The following is a 24,036-nucleotide window of genomic DNA, read 5'->3' on the forward strand; positions in this document are numbered from 1 at the left end:
GAGCCAGGAGCCCGGGGACCTTTGGTTCGGGTCCATGACAAAATTAGAAAACAGCCATGTTCTTTGGCTCCTTCTTCTTCTCAAGCCTTTTCATGGGGAGAGAATTATATGTTTTTTTTACACAGGGAACTCTGGTAATATTTCTGTTAAATAATCTGCATACATTGAATATTACTGAAAAGTCTCCTGTTTCCCATGGACTTACATTTCTTTCTACTCCTTTCCACTTTCCATCCTGATGCTACAGTTATTATTTCAATGTCTTATCTTCTCATTCTGAGACTGTACGTAGAACATAAAGATCCATATTTGACCTCCTTGGGGAGTGCTGCTTTGCACCTAAGTGCTTATCAAATACCTACACACACACACACACACACACACACACACACACACACACACACACACCCTTTTTTAAGTACTCCCACAACTAGAGATGTACTGAGAAGATCTACACAAAAAGAAAAGGCGTCAGGGAAGGGCAAAGTTTAAGAACAAACGCTTCCTCAGAACTAATAATGTGACCGGCACCATATAAGATACTGCAACACCATTTCTATGCTCAGCAACCTGAGGAAAGTTAACTTCTCAGCTGCCATGCTACAGATGAAGAAGGAACTTCCAAAGGGGCCAAGTCACTGGTTCCCAAGCAGACAGTCAGGACCGGTGGGGGTTGTGAATTGATGCCATGGCTCCTCTCTCTCCTGTGTCCACCCCGCCTCCCCGAGTGGAGAGAGAGTTCCCAGGAAGAGGAGCGTGGGGACACGTCACACCTGCACTCCACCATGCCCCTCGGCCCTCGGGGGACAGTTCACGGCTCTGTTCTCACTCGAGTTGACCGGAGATCCGGTAAGTACACTGTTCCCTCTTGTCTCTTGATTAGAACCGAAGGGGACAAGGCAAGAGGCCAGCAGGAGGCAGGCGCAGGCTGCCCCAAACTGTCTAATTAGCTCTCCCTCCAGGCCTGGGCCATTGGAACGGTGAAGAAAACCAACCTGCAGACGCCAAGGGACAGCTGAGAGCAGCCCACCCCAACCAGTCTACCTCCTTCCCTCCCTCTGGACGCCCAGCCATATGAGAAAAGAGGCTGATCCTCGGGCAGCCAGGCAGGCAGGGAACCCCAGGGCCCCCGCACCACCTCCACATCTGGACTCCTCAAACACTAGCTCAGAGACCCCTGCACCTTCACCCTCATGTTTCCATGGCAGAATCTAAGCCGAAGTTCAATGCAATTTTCTTTTTTTTTTTAAAATGACTTTGTCTGTTTGGGGGATCAGGGTAATGCTGTTTTCTTCATGAAAATAATTAAAGGAAAAAGTACCATCATGGTTTCAAAAAGAACCTGTGTGCAATTTGGACCCAAACACGAGAATGTGAAATTGTTCATCATTTTGACCATGCTATAAAAACTTTTCAGCCCTAACCGTTTTGGCTCAGTGGATAGAGCATCAGCCTGCGGACTCAAGGGTCCCAGGTTCAATTCCGATTAAGGGTGTGTACCTTGGTTGTGGGCACATACCCAGTAGGGAGTGTGCAGGAGGCAGCTGATCGATGTTTCTCTCTCATTGATGTTTCTAACTCTCTATCCATCTCCCTTCTTCTTTGTAAAAAACAACAACAATAAAATATATTTTTTTAAAAAACAAAACTTTTCAGCGCCATCTGATTTGGCTCAGTGGATAGAGTGGTGGCCTGTGGACTGAAGGGTCCCAGGTTTGATTCCAGTAAAGGGCACATGCCTGGGTTGCGGGCTCAATCTCCAGTGGAACATGCAGGAGGCAGCCGATCAATGATTCTCTCTTATTATTGATGTTTGTATCTCTCTCTCCCTTTCTCTTCCTATCTGAAATAAATAAAAATATTAAAATAAATAAATCATGTCCCTCTTTAGAAAAAATAAATAAAAACTTTTCAAAATATTTTTGTAAGGCGAGCCAATTTCTGGCTGCGGTCCTTAATAAAGGCATTTTTACTTGGCACTGTTGGAATTTGACCTGCAGTGGGTCAGACAGAGCTTCTGTGGGGAGTCTGCAAGCAAGTCCCAAAATCTACGTGAAAGAAACAAGTTGAGACAAAAGAACGTATCCAGGTGAAAAGGTCAAGAACAAAAAAATCAAAGGTGGTTACACCTGCACCATGTCCTCACATGAAGGACCCAGACACTGTAATTAAGTCTGGGTTTGTACTAACGCTGCAGTAATTGTTCTAACGTGATCTCACTTGAAATACCAGCGAAGGAAGATACTGAAGTGGGTAAGAAAGAGCATAAAGATAGAAAATAATCCAGACAGAGCCACGGAAGTGAGGCAAAGAGGCTGTGAATCCAGAAGGCGGGAGGCGCTGAGGCGAGCTGGAGGCATGCACAGACGGGCAGCGGGAAATACCAGGCGGGGGCCTGTCAGCCACGGGCCTCCGCCCAGCCCTGCACCGCACAGTCAGGCTTACTCAGCACTCAGAAGTGGTGCAGCCTCCCGGCCTCGCAGCACACTCACCCTCGCAGTGCCCTCTGGGGGTCATGCGGTACCCGCTGTCACAGTACTTGCACCGGAAGGCCCCCACGGTATTGATGCAGTGGCCTTCCCCGCACACATCCGGCCGCAGGCACTCATCAACATCTATGGAAAGCAGAAAACAGTGTGAGGTTTATTTCACAAAATATAATTTCAAACCTCTCCCTGTTCAGTTTGAGTTTAAGAATGAAATAACTGATTCCTGCTATCACCTGAGTGGTTTTGATTTGTGTGGGATCCAAAAGAAACATTTAACCCCTCTGGTCTTTGTACACACTTGACACTCTTTGTTTAAAGGGGTCAGAGAAATAATCCTATATAATAAAAGCCTAATATGCTAAGTGTCCGACCATTCATTCGACCAGTCGCTATGAAGCACACTGACCACCAGGGGAAAGATGCTCAGACCAGTAGGTTAGCTTGCTGCTGGGGTCCGGCAGATCGGGACTGGGCGAGATGGGCCAGACATGATGGCCCCTCCCTGGCTAGCCAGCCCCGATCATCAACCCTGATTAGGACGAGGCGAGACAGGGGCAGACATGCCCTAGAGCCCTCCTGTGGTCCCAATTGTGCACCGGTGGGGTCCCTCGGCCTGGCCTGCACCCTCTCGCAATCCGGGACCCCCTTGGGGGATTGTCAGAGAGCCAGTTTCGGCCCAATCCCCGCAGGCCAGGCCAAGGGACCTCACTGGTGCACGAATCCATGCACCGGGCCTCTAGTATTCTAGTAACTATGTATGGTGCTGGCTAGGTACTCCTCTTATAGGGGAAATCATTTCGAAAGTTACATAAAAGTCTCTTAATGCCTAGGCTATACACCTAAAACTAACTAACAACGAATGTCAACTGTCATTAAAAAAAAAAAAATTAAATGCAAAAAAACAGTATTGGAGGAAAAGAATTCAATTTTAATATCTTTCCGCATCGAGCAGATTGCTGTGTGATAGCAGGTGTTGTCTGATGAGGCAGTGAACGGATGGGATCTTAGGGGAGGCACAAAGGCAGACCTGGGAATTGAGGCACAGGAAGCACTGCCATTACCTATGCAGCTAGTACCCTCCTCACTGGCCATAAATCCTGCCGGGCAAATACACAAGAAACTTCCCTCAGTGTTCTCACAGCGTCCCTGGGAGCAGAGGTGTTGGGCCTGCGTGCACTCATCAATATCTGTTAAGAGAAGGACGGATCAAAGGATTAGTCAACTGGAGCACGACATTCTCCGTCTCCTTGTTCGTGAAACACCAGCCGACTCCCTGTGTCCCACAAGCCTTCATCGCTGAGGACAAGGAGACATGACTGTTCTCCTTAAGCACTTGAAAGGCTGTGACTGGGAAGAGGGAATATGCACTGTGCATATTGCTTCAAAAGCTAAAACTACAACCATGACACTGGTGTTTCAGAGAGACAGGTTTCAGGTCAACACAGAAGAACCTGCCGATACCTAGACTCATCTAAGCTCTGCCATTCACTGAGGGACTCCCAGGCCGGGATGGCAGGGACAGGCCCAGTGTTGTGAAAGGGACTCTCCCACTCTACACACAGGTGGAGCATGATTGCCCTTTCAACTTCATACTTTATGGCTCCAGTAACACACACAGTGTGTGCAGATGAAAGGGAAATAACCATAGTGTGAACAGGCGGATGTCCCCTTATCCCCTCATACGTATACAAAACCAAATAGCAAAAGTCACAAATCTTGTCTAACAGCATTTAGCATATTAAAGTAGTATTAATTAGCTTTATGCCTCTCGCTTTTATTCACTTTATAAGCCTTAGTTTCTAAAAACTAACTATAGTGTTAACAACCCACCACCATCCCAGCTCTTTCTGAGACACATTTCTCCAGAGGCATACTCAACAACTTTGTGTCAGCATTTGATGATTTTCAATTTAGAAATCCCTGTTAGAAACCAGATTTTATGCAATTAGAGAATATAATTCTTTATTGCAGTATATGTTAATATTAATTTGATTTTGCTAAATAGATGTTTGTAGCTCGCTGTTTCTAGAACTCTTATTTTATATATTTTACCTGAAAAACTTTTGGAAATCCCTTCACCTTTATGTAATTGTATTATACTTGGCGAAGTAGGCAGAGTTGAACCAAGAGGTAACAGCTCCCCAAGAAAACCTCTTTTTGAGCATCCTTAGCTCAGGGATAAGAACTTTATAATATTAAACCAGTAACATTTTCCTTTGATAATTACAGAAAAAATGCTCTTACTGTGCAAATATTTGCTACTGAATAATTTCGCCTACGAAAGTGTCTCTTACCAATGCATTTCCTCTGCTGCTCACTGAACTTATAGCCTTCGTAGCAGATGCAGGTGTACCTCACCGGCAGGTTAATGCAGTGTCCTGCTCCACAGATGTCGGGGTTCACAGAACATTCATTGATTTCTTTAAAAATAAGTAAAATATTGGGGGGAGAAACAGATACAAAGATTTCATTGCTACCGGTAAACCATGACTTTGTGTTTCCTGATGAGCTTATTGCCAGGTATGCACTTAAAAGACAAAAGGTGACCACTTCTAAAATCAAGTATAAATTCATTTGACTACTTTATTAATTGTTCCATTAGGCCCACACAAGGTCATCAATAATTCCTAATGAAACAATTTCTAGATGAACTGGAGTGGGTGGACACTCAGAAAGAGCCATGTTGGAAGTTGTGAAATAATAAATTCTTCCTAACTTCTAAGATGGCCTATCAGTGAATTTCCGTCCACCCAGATTCATTTCTGAATCATCATGTGATTTGTCCTGATAAGAAATATATGGTAACGTTGCATTTGTGAGGAGGCCAAATTCAAGTTCCAACTATGTCCAACCTCCTCCAAAATTTCTCATTAATTCTCAAGAAAGATGTACCCCTTCTAATCAAAGCAAAACTTCTGGGTGTAACTTTACTCTTAATTTGCCATTTCCAACATGCGCATATTTTATTTAAATAGATAAAGTAGAATCTTCTTCCAAATCTTCTCTGCTAAATTCCTCCCTTACTCTTCCACTGATTCCTGCTTGAGACTTGCTTCTTCTATGAAGCCTGAGCAGATTAACCCTGAGTCCTCACTCCACTCAGACAGATGCTGTGCTAGACACAGGGTCATAGGAGTCCATGGTAGGAGAAGATCAGAAAAAGGAGCTTAATTACCAAAAGGACCTAAGGACTCAAAGGTGGCCTTCTGAGATGACATACCTCCCTAAAAGAGTCTGCTTTCAATGACCTTTGTAAGGAGGTAGAATGGTTCAATGGGAGTGGGGCAGTGGTCAGAAGTCCAGTCTTGGAGACAGTCTGGGTACAAATCTTGCTGTCCCTTTCTTAGCTCTGTCACAGGGCGGGGCGTGCTCCTCAAAAATTCTATGCCTCACTTTTCTACATGTGTAACATGGGAATAATCAAAGCGCCAACTTCAGGCTCTCGGGTTCAAAGGAGATAACGTCAATAATGCATGGAGACCAATGCCTGGCACATTTTCTATGATCAATAAAAGATAGCCATTATCATCATTATCACGGTTGCTCCTGTGGAAGTCACATAAGAATATACAACAAAGAAACAGCACATTTAAAACAACAGCTGTTTGTTCATTGTCATCACACAGTAAGCAATGCTTGAAACACATGCTGTCGTGGAAGAGCCCAAGGGGCCAGAGTAAGAAGGGGGCCTCGAGCATGGCTGCCTAATGCCCAGCCCTTTTAGAGGGTCTATAATTTGAACGAGAAGAAAGATAAGTGACAGGTGTGCTCCGTCACCAATAACCCACCATGCACTCTGCAGAAAAAGGATGTGAAAACCAGTGCCTTAACCATTTGTATGCCATAAGCGTCTATATAAGTCTATAGATGCAAGCAGCAGACCTTTTTTCATTAAATTCAAAATATCGTGGCAGTTAACTGGTTAACAAAGGTTCACCATGGAAATGACCTACATGAGGTTGAGGTTGCTCTCCAAAACCCCACTACAGTCTTCCTATTTCACCAAGTGCTATTCGCTGTGCTGTGACTTTAAGACACCAGACGCAAGTCACTTGAAAAGTTGGTAGACTTTAAAAGAAAGCATATGAGTACAGAGCTGCAGTGTTTTACACAAAAGCACTTGGAGGTAAGGGACAACCACACACTTACAAATTACTGATATCTTCAGGGAGCCTGGTTATGCTAACTCACTTTCAGAAGAATAGTTTTTACACTCAGTATAATATAAAATTATACACAACAGCAAATAATTTGAAAGGCTAAAAACATGGATGATTAACATGAGTCCTTAAACTTCAGTGATGGGCAATTATGCCAAAAAAAATGAATTAAGATACATATATAGCATAGATTATTATATAGTCAGTAAATGATAGGAAAATGTTTACTGGTTACAAAATATAGTTGGGAGCAAATTATAATATAGATATCACCTAAATTGCAAAATACACAGAAAAGAAGATTTTAAGGAAATAAATCCAGTGTCAGGATTATGGGGATTGGTGATTTTTTCTTTACATTTTTCTGTATTTTTCAAAACTTCTACAATAAGCTTATATAATTTTATATTCAGAAAGGTCTTCAATTAAAAAGTTATCATTTCTGTGTTCATTTCTATGTGTGATAAAAATCTGAAGGTGAAAGGTAGTGTTCTCCAGGTTATACTCCCAGGGGTGGGCAAACTTTTTGATTCGAGGGCCACAATGGGTTCTTAAACTGGACCGGAGGGCCAGAACAAAAGCATGGATGGAGTGTTTGTGTGAACTAATATAAATTCAAAGTAAAGGAGCGGAGGGGAGAGCAAGAGAACCGGATAGAACAGCCGGATCCGTAGTTTGCCCACGGCTGTCCTAGACCCTCAGGTAAGAATTCTCTTCTCTGTTGATAGGAATTCTTTAGTAGAATAGTATCAAAAGCATGCCTCTGACCATTTAATCCATGTTGAACTTAGACGTCTTCTTTGAAAATTATTGCTATTTATACTTCTCGGTTTTCTTTGTAATTACTGATCTTTATACTCTTTGCTCCCATTTTCGTAAGACAGAAAAGACATATTTATCACATTTGCAAAAAGAAAAAAATAGAAGTTAATAATGAGGGACAAAAATTCAAAACAAATCAAAGACTATAAATACCTAGATTTTCATGAAATGCTTAATCAGTACTCACTCTCCATCTCACACACACACACACACACACACACACACACACACTAATTTGTTGAGTACCAAATATTTGCCACTTTTCAAGCATATTGGAATGGAATTTTTACATGTGTGAATACAAGTCTTTAAAAATATGTGATGCTTAATTCACACCAGATACATTCCTATACCAGTTTGCCAACATACTAAGTTTCTTCTTAAATCAGCTCTAAGATATAAGAAATTCTTAGGAATTATAACTCCTTAATCTTAGGAAATGAAATGAATAACAGCCTTTCCTTCCAATCTAGTATTTTGAATAGAAGCCGTGCAGTTGAAGTTATATTCATGAGGCATGTTTGAGGAACTTTAGCTGATTACCCCATAGATTAGTAAGTATGTCAAGCTGCAGCTTGAAAATGCTGGTCCCCTTGGGAGGGCCCCAACTTAGGTAAGAAAATGTCCTCTGACACCACTAGAGGGAACTAAGAGACACATCACAGGAGCGAAGGGACATTTACGAAAACACACCTGATTTCTACACTGTTTGTCCCACTTGTCACCCAATTCATTAGTTCATTAGGCAGAACTCCACCCTTCCCGTAGAAAGAAGAGTCGTAACACCTCCCAAACACTTCTGTCTGCTTTCTCTTCACTAGTCATCAAAAGTTAATCAGCACCATTTTTAAGGGAAAAGTAAATTACTAGTACTCCTATCTTAAAACTTAAGCAAAACATGTCTCCTCCCACCGCCTCCTACACTTTCCCTCCTTTTTTATTAAATTCTCGTTCTCTGGCACATATGCTACACAGCAAGACGAGTCCTCAGGGTACCGCCTTGAAGGATAAGGAAAGCTTCCTGCTTTTTCCATGTGTTTTGTTTTTTTTTTAGGGAAAAGACATTGTGCTTCTTATTTTTTGAAGAGGTCACTCACACATGTGAACATCTTCCCAGAGAATGGATCAGTTTATGTCAAAACATACATTTCTGCCCAGTCAGCGTGGCTCAGTGGTTGAACATCGACCTATAACAGGAGGTCACGGTTCAATTCCTGGTCAGGGCACGTGCCAGTTGCAGCTCTAGCCCCAGTAGGGGGCATGCAGGAGGTAGCCAATCAATGATTCTCTCTCATCATTGATGTTTCTATCTCTCTCCCTCTCCTTTCCTCTCTAAAATCAATAAAAATATATTTAGGTTTAAAAAAACACACAAAACACACACACACACACACACACACACACAAACACACACATACATTTTGTGGATTAGACTGTGTCTACATAACCCTGGAAATATAGCCAAGCCGCACACAAGAAGCACTGGTCTTAGTGGAACTCTCGAAAGTGGGGATGTCTTGTCTCCCTCAGCATGCTCCACTTCCCAGAGAGACTATCAAGAGACCGCTCCCCCTGGAACCTTCTGTGTGTCCTTCGTATACCCATCCCATCCCCTGGTGTTCTCAGGACCACCCTACCCTTTCCTACTATACCTGCCCCTGAAACAACTCCATCTTCACTGGATCAAGGACCCTTATTCTGTTTATGTTTTCGCTAGAGTCCACTTAGAATTTGGTAAAAGAGCCACAACAAGATGCCAGTGGGAAACCAAACACTCATCTATTCCAGCAACAAGGCCAACGGTGGATTTAAGAGTTTGGTATCTCTGTTCTATTTTCTAGAATCAAATGAAAATGACAGCTTTTGGGAAAATCTGAAATTGAGTATGCTGATTTTAGACTTTTTTCCACCTCATCATGTGATTACTCCAAGTAAATAAATAAATAGAGCCTGGAAATATCAAACCATGATGATTTTACATAAAAAAAGAGAGTTCCTTTTCCATCAGTATGCATGGTTTACGGAGGCTGTAATGATGCTGGTGATATGTGTCAGGGATAAACGGTCTCTTTAAAGGGGTCAGTTATGAGATCTGGAAAAGGTCTGATGAAGAAACAGTGTTTAGAATGTTTGGGCTATGAGAATTACAAAGGTTTCCACAAAGGCAGTCATGATGTCAAAGAACAGTTTCTGGCTGGTCTGCCAGGGCTATGGAGAAAGTGTGGGATGAGCAGGAGGAAGCATCAAATATTAACTCTTGGGAAGGGTTACAAAATGCCCTGGCCTCCTCACTGCCACACAATGAGCATAAATTGTCCCACAACAATTGAAACAGATGTTTCCACTTTGCAAATATTTGCCAGAGAAATAAAGGTTTCATTTCCCAACCTATCCTTGGGCTGTTAAGACACTACACTAAATCAAGACTTTATATGCTGAAATGTATAATTTATTTGGACACAGCGTGCCAATAATGTTGCAAGCCACCAACTCAGCTATTAAGAGTGGAAAAAATCACCCTTATTTCCTGCAAATATGTGGCTCACTTTATAATTATTGCATGTCAAGGGGTGTCTGACAAAATCTGAAAAGTCTACTTCCAACCTCACCGTCATAAAGATATCATCACTAGGCAATGTGGAACTCATTTTACTTAGTTTAGACTCATTATTATTCTACCCCTTTCTTCAACTTATGAGAGCAACTAATAGTGACAAATAACACCAACTCTCCTGTGTTTTAGGGAGAAAAATCATTGCATAATATTTCCTAAGAGAACAGATCACATCACTCCCTCAATTTATACGTTTGGCTCTCATATCAAACCAATGCAAACAACTATATTTTGATTTAAATTAAATTTGATACAAAACAGTCTTCCGGTTCTACTGTAGGTTACCGATTACAGCAGAGCTTCAAAGTTGCAAACCATTTAATTTAAAGACTGTTTGTACTGCCCTCATGGATTGTTTTAGATAATTTTACTATAGGAAGGGTGAGTACCTACAAATGTCGCATGAAAATGAAATTCGATGTTAACTTATTTCCTGGAAGGAAATATTTGTGCTTCAAACATGTGATAGCAGATGTTAACCCTGTGTTCCTGCCAAACTCAAATTAATCTCTGTTAACCTCTTCATACAGCACCTGGTTTTCGATCGGCTCTGTGGTTCTGTTGAAGCTAAGTGACTTCAATGTTACTCCTCACACAGCTGCACTGAAATGACAACACTGCACTTATCCAGCCAAACTGACCCTCTACAAAGCTAGTTGCAAGATGTCTGTCTACTGACCTCTGTTAAAAAGACACAAATTGAGGTCTATAGAAATACATCATATTTAAAAAAAAACTCGTGAGTTACATTGTCACACTGCAATTTTTCTTTTCAACACCGAGGTTAACAATGAGAAGGTGCTTGCTGACCAAGACAGTGTATGACAAGTTTGTATGCATTGCGAGGCATAGCAGTGAGAATAATTTGAGATGGGTTTAATGAAATGGGTAGACACATAAATGACCTCAGAATGGACAGCCACTATTTTTATTTGGACAGTCACTAATTTACCCATGGTCACTTAAAAACATCACTATCATTTCATTGTATCCCTCTAGAAATACTTACAAAAGCTAACATCTTTATACCACTTTTCTTAGTATTAAGAGCAACTGCCATGAGTAACTGTGGGGAAGGCCATGGCTCTAGTGCAGGTGGGCCTCAAGGGTCCCGACAGAGATGAACATGAACTACTAAGTCCATGACATGACGGCACTCGCCACCTGTCGACAGGTGCTTCTAGAAAATACTGTCTAGCCTGCTTGCTTGATTCAAATAGCTAAGAGAAATTACATCCACATTTTTGAGAAAATGGTAAAAGTTTTTGGTTATTTTAAACACATAAGAATTGTATATATTTTATATAACTGGATAATGATATACAACTGCACATATGTACACAACTGTATACTTGTTTTTAACACGAAGTTATATATATATATATATATTTAAGGTGTACAATTTGATGTTTTGATATATGTATAAATTGTGAAATAATCACCACAATACAGCTAATTAACATATCTATCAAGCACATTTCTATCTGAAAAATGATGGATCTAATGTTTCTGAAGAAAGAAGTATTTTAAAGGAGGCTGCAAACTCCTCTATTATATACTGTCACACACGGCCAATCTCATCCTTAACTGACACTGACATAATGCATCTGGGTGGCTCTACAGCGCCCCAAAGCTCTCGGATCCTACCACAAAAATAATCACTGCTAATATCTGGTGCATTTTCCCAGCATTTTCTCAACTATTATGTCTTTTTAATGTAACTGGTATAATACTCTGTATCTTCCATTTTTTATATACTTCATCTTATATTTAACAATTTATTGTGACCATTTTCTGCTAAATCTTAATAAATGTCTTTAAAAAATACTATATTTGATGGTAGCATTATGTTCTAATGTATAGATAAAACATCTATTTCCCTAAAGTTAAATGTTTAAGTTATTTCAATTTTTTCTCTATTATACATGGTGCTTTAGTAAGTATCCATTTATATAGACCACTAGAGGTCTGGACCCTTCGGGGGATGTCTGACTGCCGGGGGGATTAGGCCTAAGCCGACAGGCAGACATCCCTCTTATAGTCCAGGGCTCTCACAGTCCGGGACCCCTCACTCCTTACCGCCTGCCTGCAGCGGAGGTGGGAGAGGCTCCCATCACCACTGCTATGCTCGCCAGCTGTGAGCCCGGTCTCTGGCTGAGCTGCGCTCCCCCTGTGGGAGCGCATTGACCACCAGGGGACAGCTCCTGCATTGAACGTCTGCCCCCTAGTGGTCAGTGTGCATCATAGCGACCGGTCGTTTCACCATTCGGTCATTTTGCATATTAGCCTTTTATTATATAGGATTATCAGTGTTGGAGGAGACATGATTTCCTTACACTAGATGTCTTACTATTGGATTACTGAGTCAAAAGTTCTGAATATTTTTAAAGTTCTTGCTTGTGCTTTTCTGAAAAGCTGAACCAGTTTACATTCCTTCCAGCAATGTGAGAGCCTCAATTTCACTCTAGAAGAATTAAGTCCTAATGTGATAAGAATAAAGAATTATTTTAATTTGCATTTCTTTGATTACTAGTAAAGTTGACATTTCCTAGCATATGTTTCTTGGTATTGTTTTTCTCTATGAGTTATTCTCTGATTTCCTCATTTTTTTTTCTTTTTTGTTAAGTCAGTTTATTTTACTTACAGCTGTTCCAATATAAACTGAATATAAATGCTGATACTGAGAAACATTAGGAAGAGTTACTAAAAGATGTCAGAGCATCATGCCTTCTACTCCATCATCTATGAACTTCTTATGTAGTGCCATGAATTTGGCCACAAAACCTTCCAAGTGATAAATGGCTTTACTACCCAGCTGTAGATGATGTTCATAGTAAGCTGCCATCTGGGCCACTTCTCCCTCCAGCTGTCCATCACAGTTATGCAAAAGTTCCGAGAGAGGCCCTTCATTACTATTTCAGGAGGAATACAAGGAGCTAAAAGGTCACAGTCTTCCATGAACTTCAAGGAGCCTTTGTGGAGTCTGCTGACTGACAATAGCACTACCAGTCTCCCTCAGATACATCTCCCCATCTGTTTCGGGGGCTTTGTGATCTGGAGTAAAGGATATTATTGCACTCTGCAGACTGACACATACATAGGGCTTTTCTAAGCCTTCCACAGGACTTTTCTGCAAGTCTGTGAGCCAGCGGTGCAGGAAGATTCAGACTTTCCTCCCTGCGCACGGTAGATAACACGTGGCAAAGGCTGGGAGCAGGCACGCAAACAGCCAAATACCTACTATGAGCAGGTGCTGTGACTTTAGATGTAGAAATTGCAACACAAGATCAATCTGCAGGTGGACATATACTTGCCCATGGTTCCACACAAGGCATGTTTGTCAGCCCCTGCCAATCAAACCACTTTAAAGTCTCCTTGAGAGTTTGTTTCAAGTTGCTGTGATTGTGCCACTGTTTTCAACATCCAAATTGCTACCCTGTCACTCTTTCCAGCTTCCCTGGGATAAACTACAAGGTGGTAGTTGCTTGCAATAGTGCTAATTTCAATTTTTCTTTTTAGATGGAGCTGTGATGGTCTGATGTGCAATTCTCAATTTGTCTACTCCAACACTATGAAGTTCACATAGAACGCACATAATTCTTGTCTTTATATCAGCCCCTCATGGTCCATACACAGACGAGGGAAGTCACCAGGTTGCACCAGGTTGTGCAGCTGGGCCATCTGCTCCTTGTGACAGTCCAGCCGTCCCAGGGAGCAGGGCGAGTTTGTCCACCCAGGGGCGCACGTCAGCTGGAGTTCGCGGCCACGGGCTTCAGGTCCCACGTGCCCTGCACTGCCTCAGTTTTCTATTGTGTGTTTTTACTGGTCTCCAACGTTAAGAATATTAGCTGTTAAGCTGCTGATTTGCTTCATATTATGATACAGTCTTATAATTTGTGACTAATGGTTAAAATAATGTTCATGATAAAGACTTCTAAAAATATGTAAAGATCTATTGAAGGACATAAGAATGATCCATGATCCTTCTAACTGGTGACAGTTGAACACTTTCATGTGCTTTCTGCCTCTTCTTCTATTTGTAATCATTTAAAAAATAAAATTGGGCCCGGCCAGCATGGCTTAGTGGTTGGGCGTCGACCTATGAACCAGGAGGTCACGGTTCAATTCCCCGTCAGGGCACATGCCCAGGTTGCAGGCTTGATCCCCAGTGGGGGGGGGGGGGGGGGGTGCGTGCAGGAGGCAACTGATCAATGATTCTATCTCATCATTGATGTTTCTATCTCTCTCTCCCTCTCCCTTCCTCTCTGAAATAAATAAAAAAATATTAAGATAAATAAATAAATAAAATTGGAATCATTATATTGTGTTCTGTATTTCTTAATATCATGCCATAACTATCTCCTCATGACATTAAGCATTCTTTTAAGACATTACTTCCATAGCTGTGTGATATTCCACTGCATATGTGCCATCATTTATTTAAATACATGCCTGCTTCTAAATAATATTCAGTTTATTTCCTAATCTTGCTACTATGACTAACCTGCCATAAGCAATCTCACATATTTGACACAGTTTTATTATTTTTTTTTTTTCTCTCTTTACTGAGTAAGGTATTACATATGTGTCCTTATCCCCCCATTGACACAGTGTTGGTGCTCTATTTAAAATGAAGCTCACCCCCATGTTTCCTCCCCAGGTTACATCACACAGCAGACACTGCGCCTACCTGTTACTTGAGTAGGTGCGATCACTTGGCTGGCACTTGAGGTAGAAGCTTCAGGGGCCACTTCCACAGGCACAGGAGGTGATGTTTTTTCAATCACTACTGCACGAGGACGGAGGGGACCGGAAGGACATTAAAGCCCATTAGATGCACTGACATGCCACTTCAAAATGCAAGCATAAGAACTGTCCTAGGTTCCTAAAGCTCAAGGTATGAACCTACAGGTTTCAACATTTAGCAAGAATATCAGGGATAATTCAGAAGCCAAGAAAAACAACCTGTCATCAAATGATGACCCTCGATAATATCATAATCATACATATTACTCCTGACCACAGAAAACAGCAAAACACTTTTCTTTTGCCTTTATAATACTTATAACACTAACATTGTATAAGTATATTGATATGCTGAAATGTATAATTCTACTGATTTATTAAACTCTAAAATCAGACACAGAACATTCTTATCTCACTCTTCTATTGAGAATGCTGTAACACACAGCACAGGTGAACAAAGGCTACCTGGAAACTGTGGGTGCAGGTGGATAGTGGAAATGCCTGGAGAGAGCTGGGGTTGACCAGGCTCAAGTTTGGTTTTCTCTTGATCCAATGAAGGTATTTCCTGCATGGTTGAATTAGAAAGACAAAAAGAGAACTGAAAGCAGGAATTATTTTTCATTTGCATTATACCTATTTTTATTTAATTAATTCTACTCTTACAAAGGCACCAAAGGTCATAGGACATTAGACAAAAACCTGTGCAACTGTGTGATTTTTTTTTAAATGAACTATCACTGTGCCACTATTTTGGCAAGCTGCTGAGTGTCTCCCGCAGTGCTAATCCATGCACACGCCCTCACCCATCTTCAAGGGCCCAGAGCAAAGGGTCCCTTCAGACGTTGGAAACCACTGCCTTGGCTCAAGGGCCCACACTTGGCCTGGAACAGAACAAACCCTGAAGGAGAACTAAACCGTCGCCTCATTCACATGTGGCTCTGCCCCAGATTAGATAATGGCTGTAGCAGATGTGTCATAACAAAACACACAGTATTAAAATGTGTTATGCTGGTCAGTCATTATGGCCGCTCTGAACCTCACATCTACTAGTAATAACTTGGCACCTCCAGCTCTCCCGGTAAGGGCAGTCCAGCAGAGAAACAGAAAGGCAGAGCTTGGGAGGAGCGCCCCAGGCTTCCTGTGTCCGGCTGCCCACTCCCGTCCCCTGGACCATAAGCAAAGAAAGAGACTCATGATCAGTTCTAGCTCCAGCTCCTTAGGACTCATGCAGACCAAACTTGGGGCTTGTTAAGCATCTGTGACCTCATCCACACATGTGGGGCCAGGGTGCTCCTATCATCACTTCATTAAAAGTATTCATCAGGTTACTCGGTCACTGTTACCCTACATTGTCCCTCCCCCCCCCTTTATTATTTTATAATTACACTAGAGGCCCAGTGCATGAAATTCGTACACTGTGGGGGGGGGCATCCCTCAGCCCGGCCCGCACCCTCTCGCAGTCTGGGACCCCTTGGGGGATGTCTGACTGCTGGCTTAGGCCCAATCCACCCTCTCGCAATCCTCGCTCCTTACCACTGGCTCACTGCTCCTTAGCGGCAGGCTCCTTACCGCTCGGCTGGCTGCTCCTTAGCACTGCTGCGAAGGCGGGAGAGGCTCCCGCCAAAGCTGCTGTGCTCGCCAGCCATGAGTCCAGCTTCTGGCTACCTCTGTGGGAGCACACTGACCACCAGGGGGCAGCTCCTGCGTTGAGCATATGCCCCTGGTGGTCAGTGCACATCATAGCGATTGGTCATTCCAGTTGTTCTACCGTAAGGGTCACTTAGGCTTTTATTATATAGACTAGAGGCCCAGTGCACAAAAATCATGCATGGGGGGGGGGGTCCCCTCAGCCCAGCCTGTACCCTCTCCAATCAGGACATCCCTCTCACAATCTGGGACCACTGGCTCCTAACTGCTCACCTGCCTGCCTGCCTGATCGCCTCTAACTGCCTCCCCCCCCCCCCCCCGCTGGCCTGGTCACCCCTAACTTCCCCCCCACTAGCCTGGTCACCCATTACTCCCCCCCTACTGGCCGGGTCGCCCCAACTGCCCCCCCGCCAGCCTGATCGCCCCTCACTGCCCCCTCCTCCCGTCGGCCTGGTTGCTCCCAACTGCCCCCCCCTGCGGGCCTGGTCGCTCCACACAGCCTGCTGTTCAGTTGTTTGGTCGCCCCTCACTAACCCCCCTGCCGGCCTGGTCACCCTACACAGCCTGTTCGGTTGTCCGTTTGGTTGCGATGGTTGCTTAGGCTTTTATTATTACAGATATTCTTTTTATTTACTGTTTTCATTTTACACTAACTTGGAGGTATTTTTTAAAAAAATAGAGACCTAAATCTTCTCTTGAAATTATCTTTCCTTTTGCTTTTATAATGTCACTCCTAATTCTCCTACTACTTTGTCACTTTGTTCTCATCCTCTTTTAACACAGTTGACATTCAATATTATTTTATACTGTTTCAGGTGTACTGCATAGCGGTAAGACATTATTACATTCTCCCTACCTTGCTTTGATTGCTGTCATCCTCTAGAAAGCTTACTCCTCGGGCCTCCATGTCCCTTTCAGCCTGTCTCCTGGTTTGAATTACCCCTTTCCTACTTTTTATAAAATAGACATCTTGCCTGAGTATCCCATCTAAGATCCAATTGTGTAGGCACGATTCTTTATAGGGTAACTCCATTTAGGTATTCCGCAAATCCCTTGAGTCCACCCCTTCCAAAACCATCCAGTATGTCACCTCAACTTCATTTCTGTCAATGCCACAATCATTAATCTACCAGGTTTAAAGTCACATTTTAGTCCTCCCTCCTTCATTTCTCATCCCAACCCCTGCCCATTTGCACTATTCCTTCTATTGTCCATCCTTTTCCAGACCCATGGCCCTCACTACCCCACGTGTGGATTCACTCTCTGATTCTCAGTTTATTCTAATATTTACTTGGCCTCTCCAGCTTCCTCTTCCTCTTCCTATCTCAGTCAATCCTGCTGTGATTTATCTTCTAAAAATACTGAGCACTTATTACTTTTCTCTACTTCTTAAGAACACAGACTAGCTTTCTATTACCTATTTAATCTGACCTCAATCAGTATCAATTGCACCCCAATCCCTGCAGCCCATGGTCAATGCCAGCAAGAAGACCACCAATCCACTCCCGCAGCTAACGGACAGAATTCCCCTATCGGCCTAGGCAGCAGCCTCCCTCACCAATGCCACCTCACCACTGGACAGGTGTGGTCCAGCTGAGGAGCAGAGTACTTCCCTACTGATGACAGCTGCAGGCTGGTATCCCAAGCCTCCCAAAGTTTCTCTTTCTAACACGTCTCTCCTGCTCCCCTCACTGACGTCTTGCTGTCCCAGCCACACCTTTGCACATATAACTTCCCACCCCAGACCACCCTGCTTTCTCTTCATCAATCTTCAATATCATGAGGCCTCTGCCAGGAGTTAATTCCACAAGGACTCTGGTTGCATTTTTGCCACTGCGCTTCTCCAAATTAATTGCAATAAGAGTAGACGAGAAGATGTTCAGGCCCTCTTTCAGCTTCCTAATGAAAGGCAGCATGAACTCAACCATAAACAGAGAAGAACAGGCCCAAGATAAGACGAGGCTGTGAGGGAGCTGGCCGGTCCACTCCCACCCTGAATGATTCCTCCCTCTTATCAACCAGAACCAAATTCAAAATCAACAGAACTGCAAACTACCGTACGTCACTGAACTTCAGGAGATGTTAACCAACAGCTGCAAATGTCCATGCAAAATATGCATATTTGTTGTGCTTCTTCTGGGGGTTAATAAAACATGACATTCTTCCTTGTTGGGTGCTATCACTCAAAAATCACTTTTTTCCCCCCCTGGATTCTTTCAACACATATGCTACTCTATCCCATGTTCATAAGGTAAAGATTTTTAAAACTATAATAATTTATATATGTATTTGCCCGATCTAAATTTGAATACTTGCTGCAGTCTTGTCAACTAAATAACTATAAATGTATAAACATTTAATAATTACCTCATTGTCATGTTATTATAGAGAATCAAAACAAGATTCAGACAAGGAACAATATTCCTTAAATAGGACTTCGTTCCAGAAAATTTATATATTTCCTACTAATAAATTTCACAATTTATAGTCCCATTTTATGCCCAAAACGAATAGGTTTATAAAATTTCTCTCAAATTTCTAATCAGTATTCTAGGAATGGTTGTAACTTTCAAGGGTAAGATCTGTTCTTACTCTAACAAATTCAAACATGCATGTTAATTTTTTTTTTCTTTTAAAATGGTGTTTGTTTTTAATTTTTAAAAATTTCTTTATTGATTAAGGTGTTACATATGTGTCCTTATTCCCCCATTACGTGTTAAATTTTAATCAAATTAAAAAGTGCATCGCTTAGTACATATGCGCCATAAGAATATACAATTACATAAACCCGCCAGAAGCTTTCTTTCCGTAGATGGTCCAGGCCATAAGTTGACTCTGAATTCTGCGTTAAGCCCTGGTTCCTATTAGTCCCATCATTTTCTTCCCCTGGAATTTAAGTTCCATGAAGAAAATAAGTTTTGTCTGGTTTTTCGCTCTATTGTTTTCCTAGCATTCAGAATATGCCAGCCATATAGTAGGTGCTCACTAAATACTTCTTGAATGAATGAATGCCATTTCCTCTAACCAAATGATGAATATACATGCTACTGTATTGAAGCTTTAAAAACCCATACATATTCCAAAAGGAAACCATTGTAAAGTTAAAGAAACAAAAAGAGACTTGTAAACAATGAATAAATTACCTTCTCAGGGGGTGCAGTTGCCACTAAAACCAGAAAAGAAAGGAGGACATTAGTAAAATTTAAAACAATCTACTACATAGTATTTTGTTTTAAAGTGCAATGGAAGTTCAGTATGTCTCCAAAAGGATTAAGAATCAAACTAAATCAAATGCAGAATTATGGTCACTACTATTTTGGATATTACACACGGCTGACGGGAAAATGGTCAGGGCTATGTCATTCCTCAATTACAGGAGGTCAGCTCACAGATGCGATGAAGTTCTTTCCATATCTCTCATTAACTAAAAATGTTAAAGGAGGCAACGCTTTCTAGTACATCATTTTATGCCTAATCTCAATTTTGTAGAACATTCCATATTTTAGAAAACAAATATTTCCTTTAGTTGGTCATACTTGTCCTTAACATTATAAAATGTCTGAAATGCTTTCTGAGGTCAATGTTAAGAAAAGAATGCCACTATTTCAATGGGACAAGAATACGTGCTGCATTCTTGATGCTTACTAATTCTTAATGAAGCTCTGTGAGCATTTCCAGGAAGATATGCTAACGAAATTTCAGGGAAAAATCACAAGCCAGTAAGATCCAATGACAGATTAGCATCAATATGGTGAACACATTACATATTACACAATCATAAACATTATCGTAGGGTGAGTGGTTGTACCTTTGTATTTTGAAAGGCTTGCTTTTCATTAACCATTCCTTATGCCTTAGGTGAACATTCACCAACATTTTTCTCATGAGTCAATGTCTCAGTAACATTGATATACAAGTTTGGTAGATGCATTAACTCCTAAAAGCAATCAGATACCAGACTGCTACCACTGCTGCAATATCCTTGTGATTGGAAAAACTCAGAACTAACGTTCTGTCCTGCCTGATCCACCATTAAGGAAGTCTTGAGGCAGAGCCTGGACCAGAGCCAATTTTCTCCGGCTTACGCAGAGGATGAGGAGCTGCCAACACCTGGCCCTGACACCCCAAGTGTATAGGAGCGAACTGGTCGACACCGTCCACCCCAGGTGAGGTCCCACGGCTCTGCCTCACCAAGAAAGAAGAGCAGCAAGACGAGAAGTGGAATGAAAGAGGCTAGAGAACACCAAGGGTCAGCGCCCTGCAAAAAAGACACCTCGACCAGGAAGGAGGCCCTGCCAAGACCCCAAGTCTTCGCTAACCTATGGCACCTTCTCTCCTTACAAAATCCATAAATGAGCACCCTGAATTCGGACCAAGACTCAAGTTAGAAACACCAGCTTTATTAGAGCCAGTATATATTCATACAAACCTAAGATTTGTTTTCCTTCTATTGGGGGTGAGAATTTTTGTAATAACAGAGATATTCAATGTATTAGCTATGCTGGTTTATATTGAGAGGCAGAGGGAGAGATAATCCTCTTTGTGAAAGCCAGGGAGATAGTCAGAGTCAGCTGTCTAGACTCCCTCTGGAGGATAAGGCCTAAACCACTTCCTTGAAAAAAGACACCCCCTGGTACCATCACCTACTCTGTGCATGACAACTGGCAAGTCGGGTCCCCTCTCCAGGTCTCAGGTTTCCCAAAATGTAAATCCAAAGACTGCACTAAGTGGTCTCCAAGATCCTTTCAATTGACCCTGTCCTTCCTCCCCTTAACCCGGACTGCCTGTTGGACTTTATTTCATGGAAGCTCCTTTGATGCTTTAACTTTAAGCCTGTGGATTCCACTTTTTAAAGGAAGTAAATATTTATTAAACGACCCTCTAGACACAGAAATGAATATGGGCTATTCCTTGAAGGATCTAAAGCACTCTCCAGGACTAAACACCAAGAGAAAGGGGCCTCAAACACAAGACTATGTCCTGAGATTACCTTGGAATATTGTTACCTGCTAGGTACATATTACTCTAGAGCAGTGATTCTCAATCAGGGGTCATTTTTCCCCCCACCCCCACTCCAGGGACATCTGGAAATGTTTGGACACCTTTTTGGCTGCAAGAACTAGAAGGGAGGTGCTACTAGCACCTCGAGGTCAGAGGCCAGGGCTGTTGCTAAACATCCTACAATGCACAGAGCAGCCTCCACATCAAAGAATTATCCACCCCCAATGTCAATAGCGCCAAGGCAGGCAACCCCTACTCTGGAAGGGTACCGACAGGGAAAGCAAAGCAAAGACACACGAGACAGATGGCTAGGTCCATGATCCATTCCCACTCTCACCTTCGGGCTCCGCCACTCCTGGCCCGTGTTCCCGGGAGAAAGTCAGGGCCTCCACTGGCTCTTCCTTGGCTGGGAGAGGTGGAGGATGAGTACTTTTAGCAACAGGTTGAGTGTTCTTTGGCTTGACAAATACAGGTCCTTTACCTACATGGTGATGGATTGGCCTGCGTCTATGAACGCCAGAAACCGTATAACCCATTCCACCAGGACAGATTTCCTTAAAAGCAGCTAGATTTGGGATGGGAAAATATTCCTTTTAAAAATCTAAAAGTGCAAACTGATACAGAGGAAAATATCATGATGAGTATCTCAATAAATCATCACTAATATAGTTACATTTAAAATCTTCAAAAACAGATGCAAAATGCTTGAATTTCTGTTAAACTTGCATATTTACAGAAAAAAACCCCAACCCTTCTTTTACTAAACATTTCTCCATCTGTTAATTTCTTATCCTACACAATCAGATTATATATTTATATAACACATAAGAGCATATATTTTATATATCATTTATATGTATCAGCAATAAATTAAGTGTTATATAATTAATACTTTACACATCACATATATTACACATAAAGTATATGTAATATATTAGATTTATATGTATAAAAGACACCATATAAGATATATTTTATTGGAGATGTGTGTGTAATATCAGCAAAAATTGGGCTTTTTTCCTTCTGCTATGGGTTAGTTTCATTGATTATTAACAAGAAACTCAGTAACATCTCTCTAAATTAGATGGGCAAAAAGAAAAAATTCACTATTCAGGGAAATGGGGGGTTGAAATCATCATAATTTGTTTCCAGTTGAGGAGCCCAAAGGACTCAGCCAGAATGGAGTGTATGAGCTGACATGGAGAGGTCGGTTAAGAAGAATTGAAGAGGAGAAGCGTACTTGAAGAGAGAGTCTCAGGACAGTGGGGAGGAACCCAGTGCATTAAGACATGCCAAAGAGATGATGGGCAGGAGTCAAGTTTAAAAAGGACATGCCACAGCCCGGCTGATGTGGCTCAGTGATTGAGCATTGACCTATGAGCCTGGGGGTCACGGTTCAATTCCCAGTCAGGGCACATGCCTGGGTTGCAGGCTCAATCCCTCGTGGGCATTGAGGCAGCTGATCAATGATTCTCTCTAATCATTGATGTTTCTGTCTCTTCCTCTCCCTTTCTTTCTGAAATCAATATTTTTTTTTAAAAAAGGATATGCCACATTAGCATATACTTATATTCATGGGAAGGGATGATAAATGGGAAAAAGCCTGACCGTGAGCAGATAGCTAAATTACCCAGAAGACAGGGGCTATTCTGTGCCTAGAGTCACTATCCACCCCAGCAAAGTGGTTTCGTAGAGTTAAATAAAAAAAAGTAGACTGGGCACGTGTGAGTTGCTGACCTCCATTGCATAATCCCAAGGAACACGTAAAGAAGAAAGACTAGGGAGACAAGACAGTGTGGGGCCCAAGGAGGAAAATTCCAGCTACTGCCTTTGGTGTTGGTATTGGAGGCAAGTTACCAAATGTGGACACCAAGGAACTTATGGCCAACATTTTTCTTTTTACTTGTAAAATTGAAAGTAAAATCAGTCATTTAGTACTTCCACTGAACAAAAGATTTCCTACTGAATGAAATGGACCTAAAATTAATTCCCAATGAAAAAGAAACTCTAAAGCATGCTAAAACATTACTTTAATAAGGATCACACATTGAATTGGTGGAACCTCATTCTCATGTTTAACTATGAAATAGTTCTTACTCGAAAGAATAGATGTTTCCAGAAGGAAACATGGTATTCTATCAAACAGCTCAAATTATTTTTATGAAAATCACCACGTAACCAAATTGGCTAAGTGTAAAAATTTTATCTTTAATATTATTTTCAAGTTTAGCTGTTATATTTTAGGGAGAAGTCTCCCAGCATGATACTCACCATCTTGATTTACGTTTCATGTAAAGGTTACAAACCTACCAAAATTGAACTTAAAAGAGAAATGTATCTATGAGTTATAAAGATAATTTATTTTTTATTATTACTTTTTAATAATGAGTGGATCAGATAGATCCTATATAAGAAAAATAGGACCTTTTGGAGATGTCTAAAATTATCTGGTCTACCAAAATACCATCAACATTACACTACCCTGTGCCTTACCAGGTCTTTCTGATCCTACCCATCACCAAAAGTGGATCATAATATTTACATTTACATTTAACCC

General features: G+C 41.8%; 1 protein-coding gene and 1 pseudogene across 7 annotated transcripts in view; both read right to left on the reverse strand.

Moving 5' to 3' along the window:
- The window catches only part of LTBP1 (latent transforming growth factor beta binding protein 1), a gene marked incomplete at its 5' end in the record, with an annotated part of 356,935 nt that overhangs the window by 93,071 nt on the left and 239,828 nt on the right, over positions 1-24,036 (reverse strand). For 3 of the 6 annotated variants that reach the window (XM_080684179.1, XM_080684181.1, XM_080684180.1), the window contains 7 exons: positions 2,493-2,615; positions 3,551-3,676; positions 4,784-4,909; positions 14,776-14,874; positions 15,297-15,396; positions 19,622-19,644; positions 21,817-21,885. In XM_080684179.1, the coding sequence (XP_080540305.1) occupies positions 2,493-2,615; positions 3,551-3,676; positions 4,784-4,909; positions 14,776-14,874; positions 15,297-15,396; positions 19,622-19,644; positions 21,817-21,885 (666 nt within the window). Of the gene's footprint in view, positions 1-2,492; positions 2,616-3,550; positions 3,677-4,783; positions 4,910-14,775; positions 14,875-15,272; positions 15,397-19,621; positions 19,645-21,816; positions 22,045-24,036 lie in introns of all 6 variants that reach the window. The other 3 variants (XM_080684177.1, XM_080684178.1, XM_080684176.1) reach the window with 2 other exon arrangements.
- Positions 12,799-13,815, reverse strand: LOC308255871 (replication factor C subunit 3-like; annotated as a pseudogene). The gene has a single exon. The product of its transcript is annotated as a replication factor C subunit 3-like (transcript).

The sequence above is a fragment of the Plecotus auritus genome (assembly GCF_963455305.1).
Source record: "Plecotus auritus genome assembly, chromosome: 8".
NCBI classification, from domain to species: domain Eukaryota; kingdom Metazoa; phylum Chordata; class Mammalia; order Chiroptera; family Vespertilionidae; genus Plecotus; species Plecotus auritus.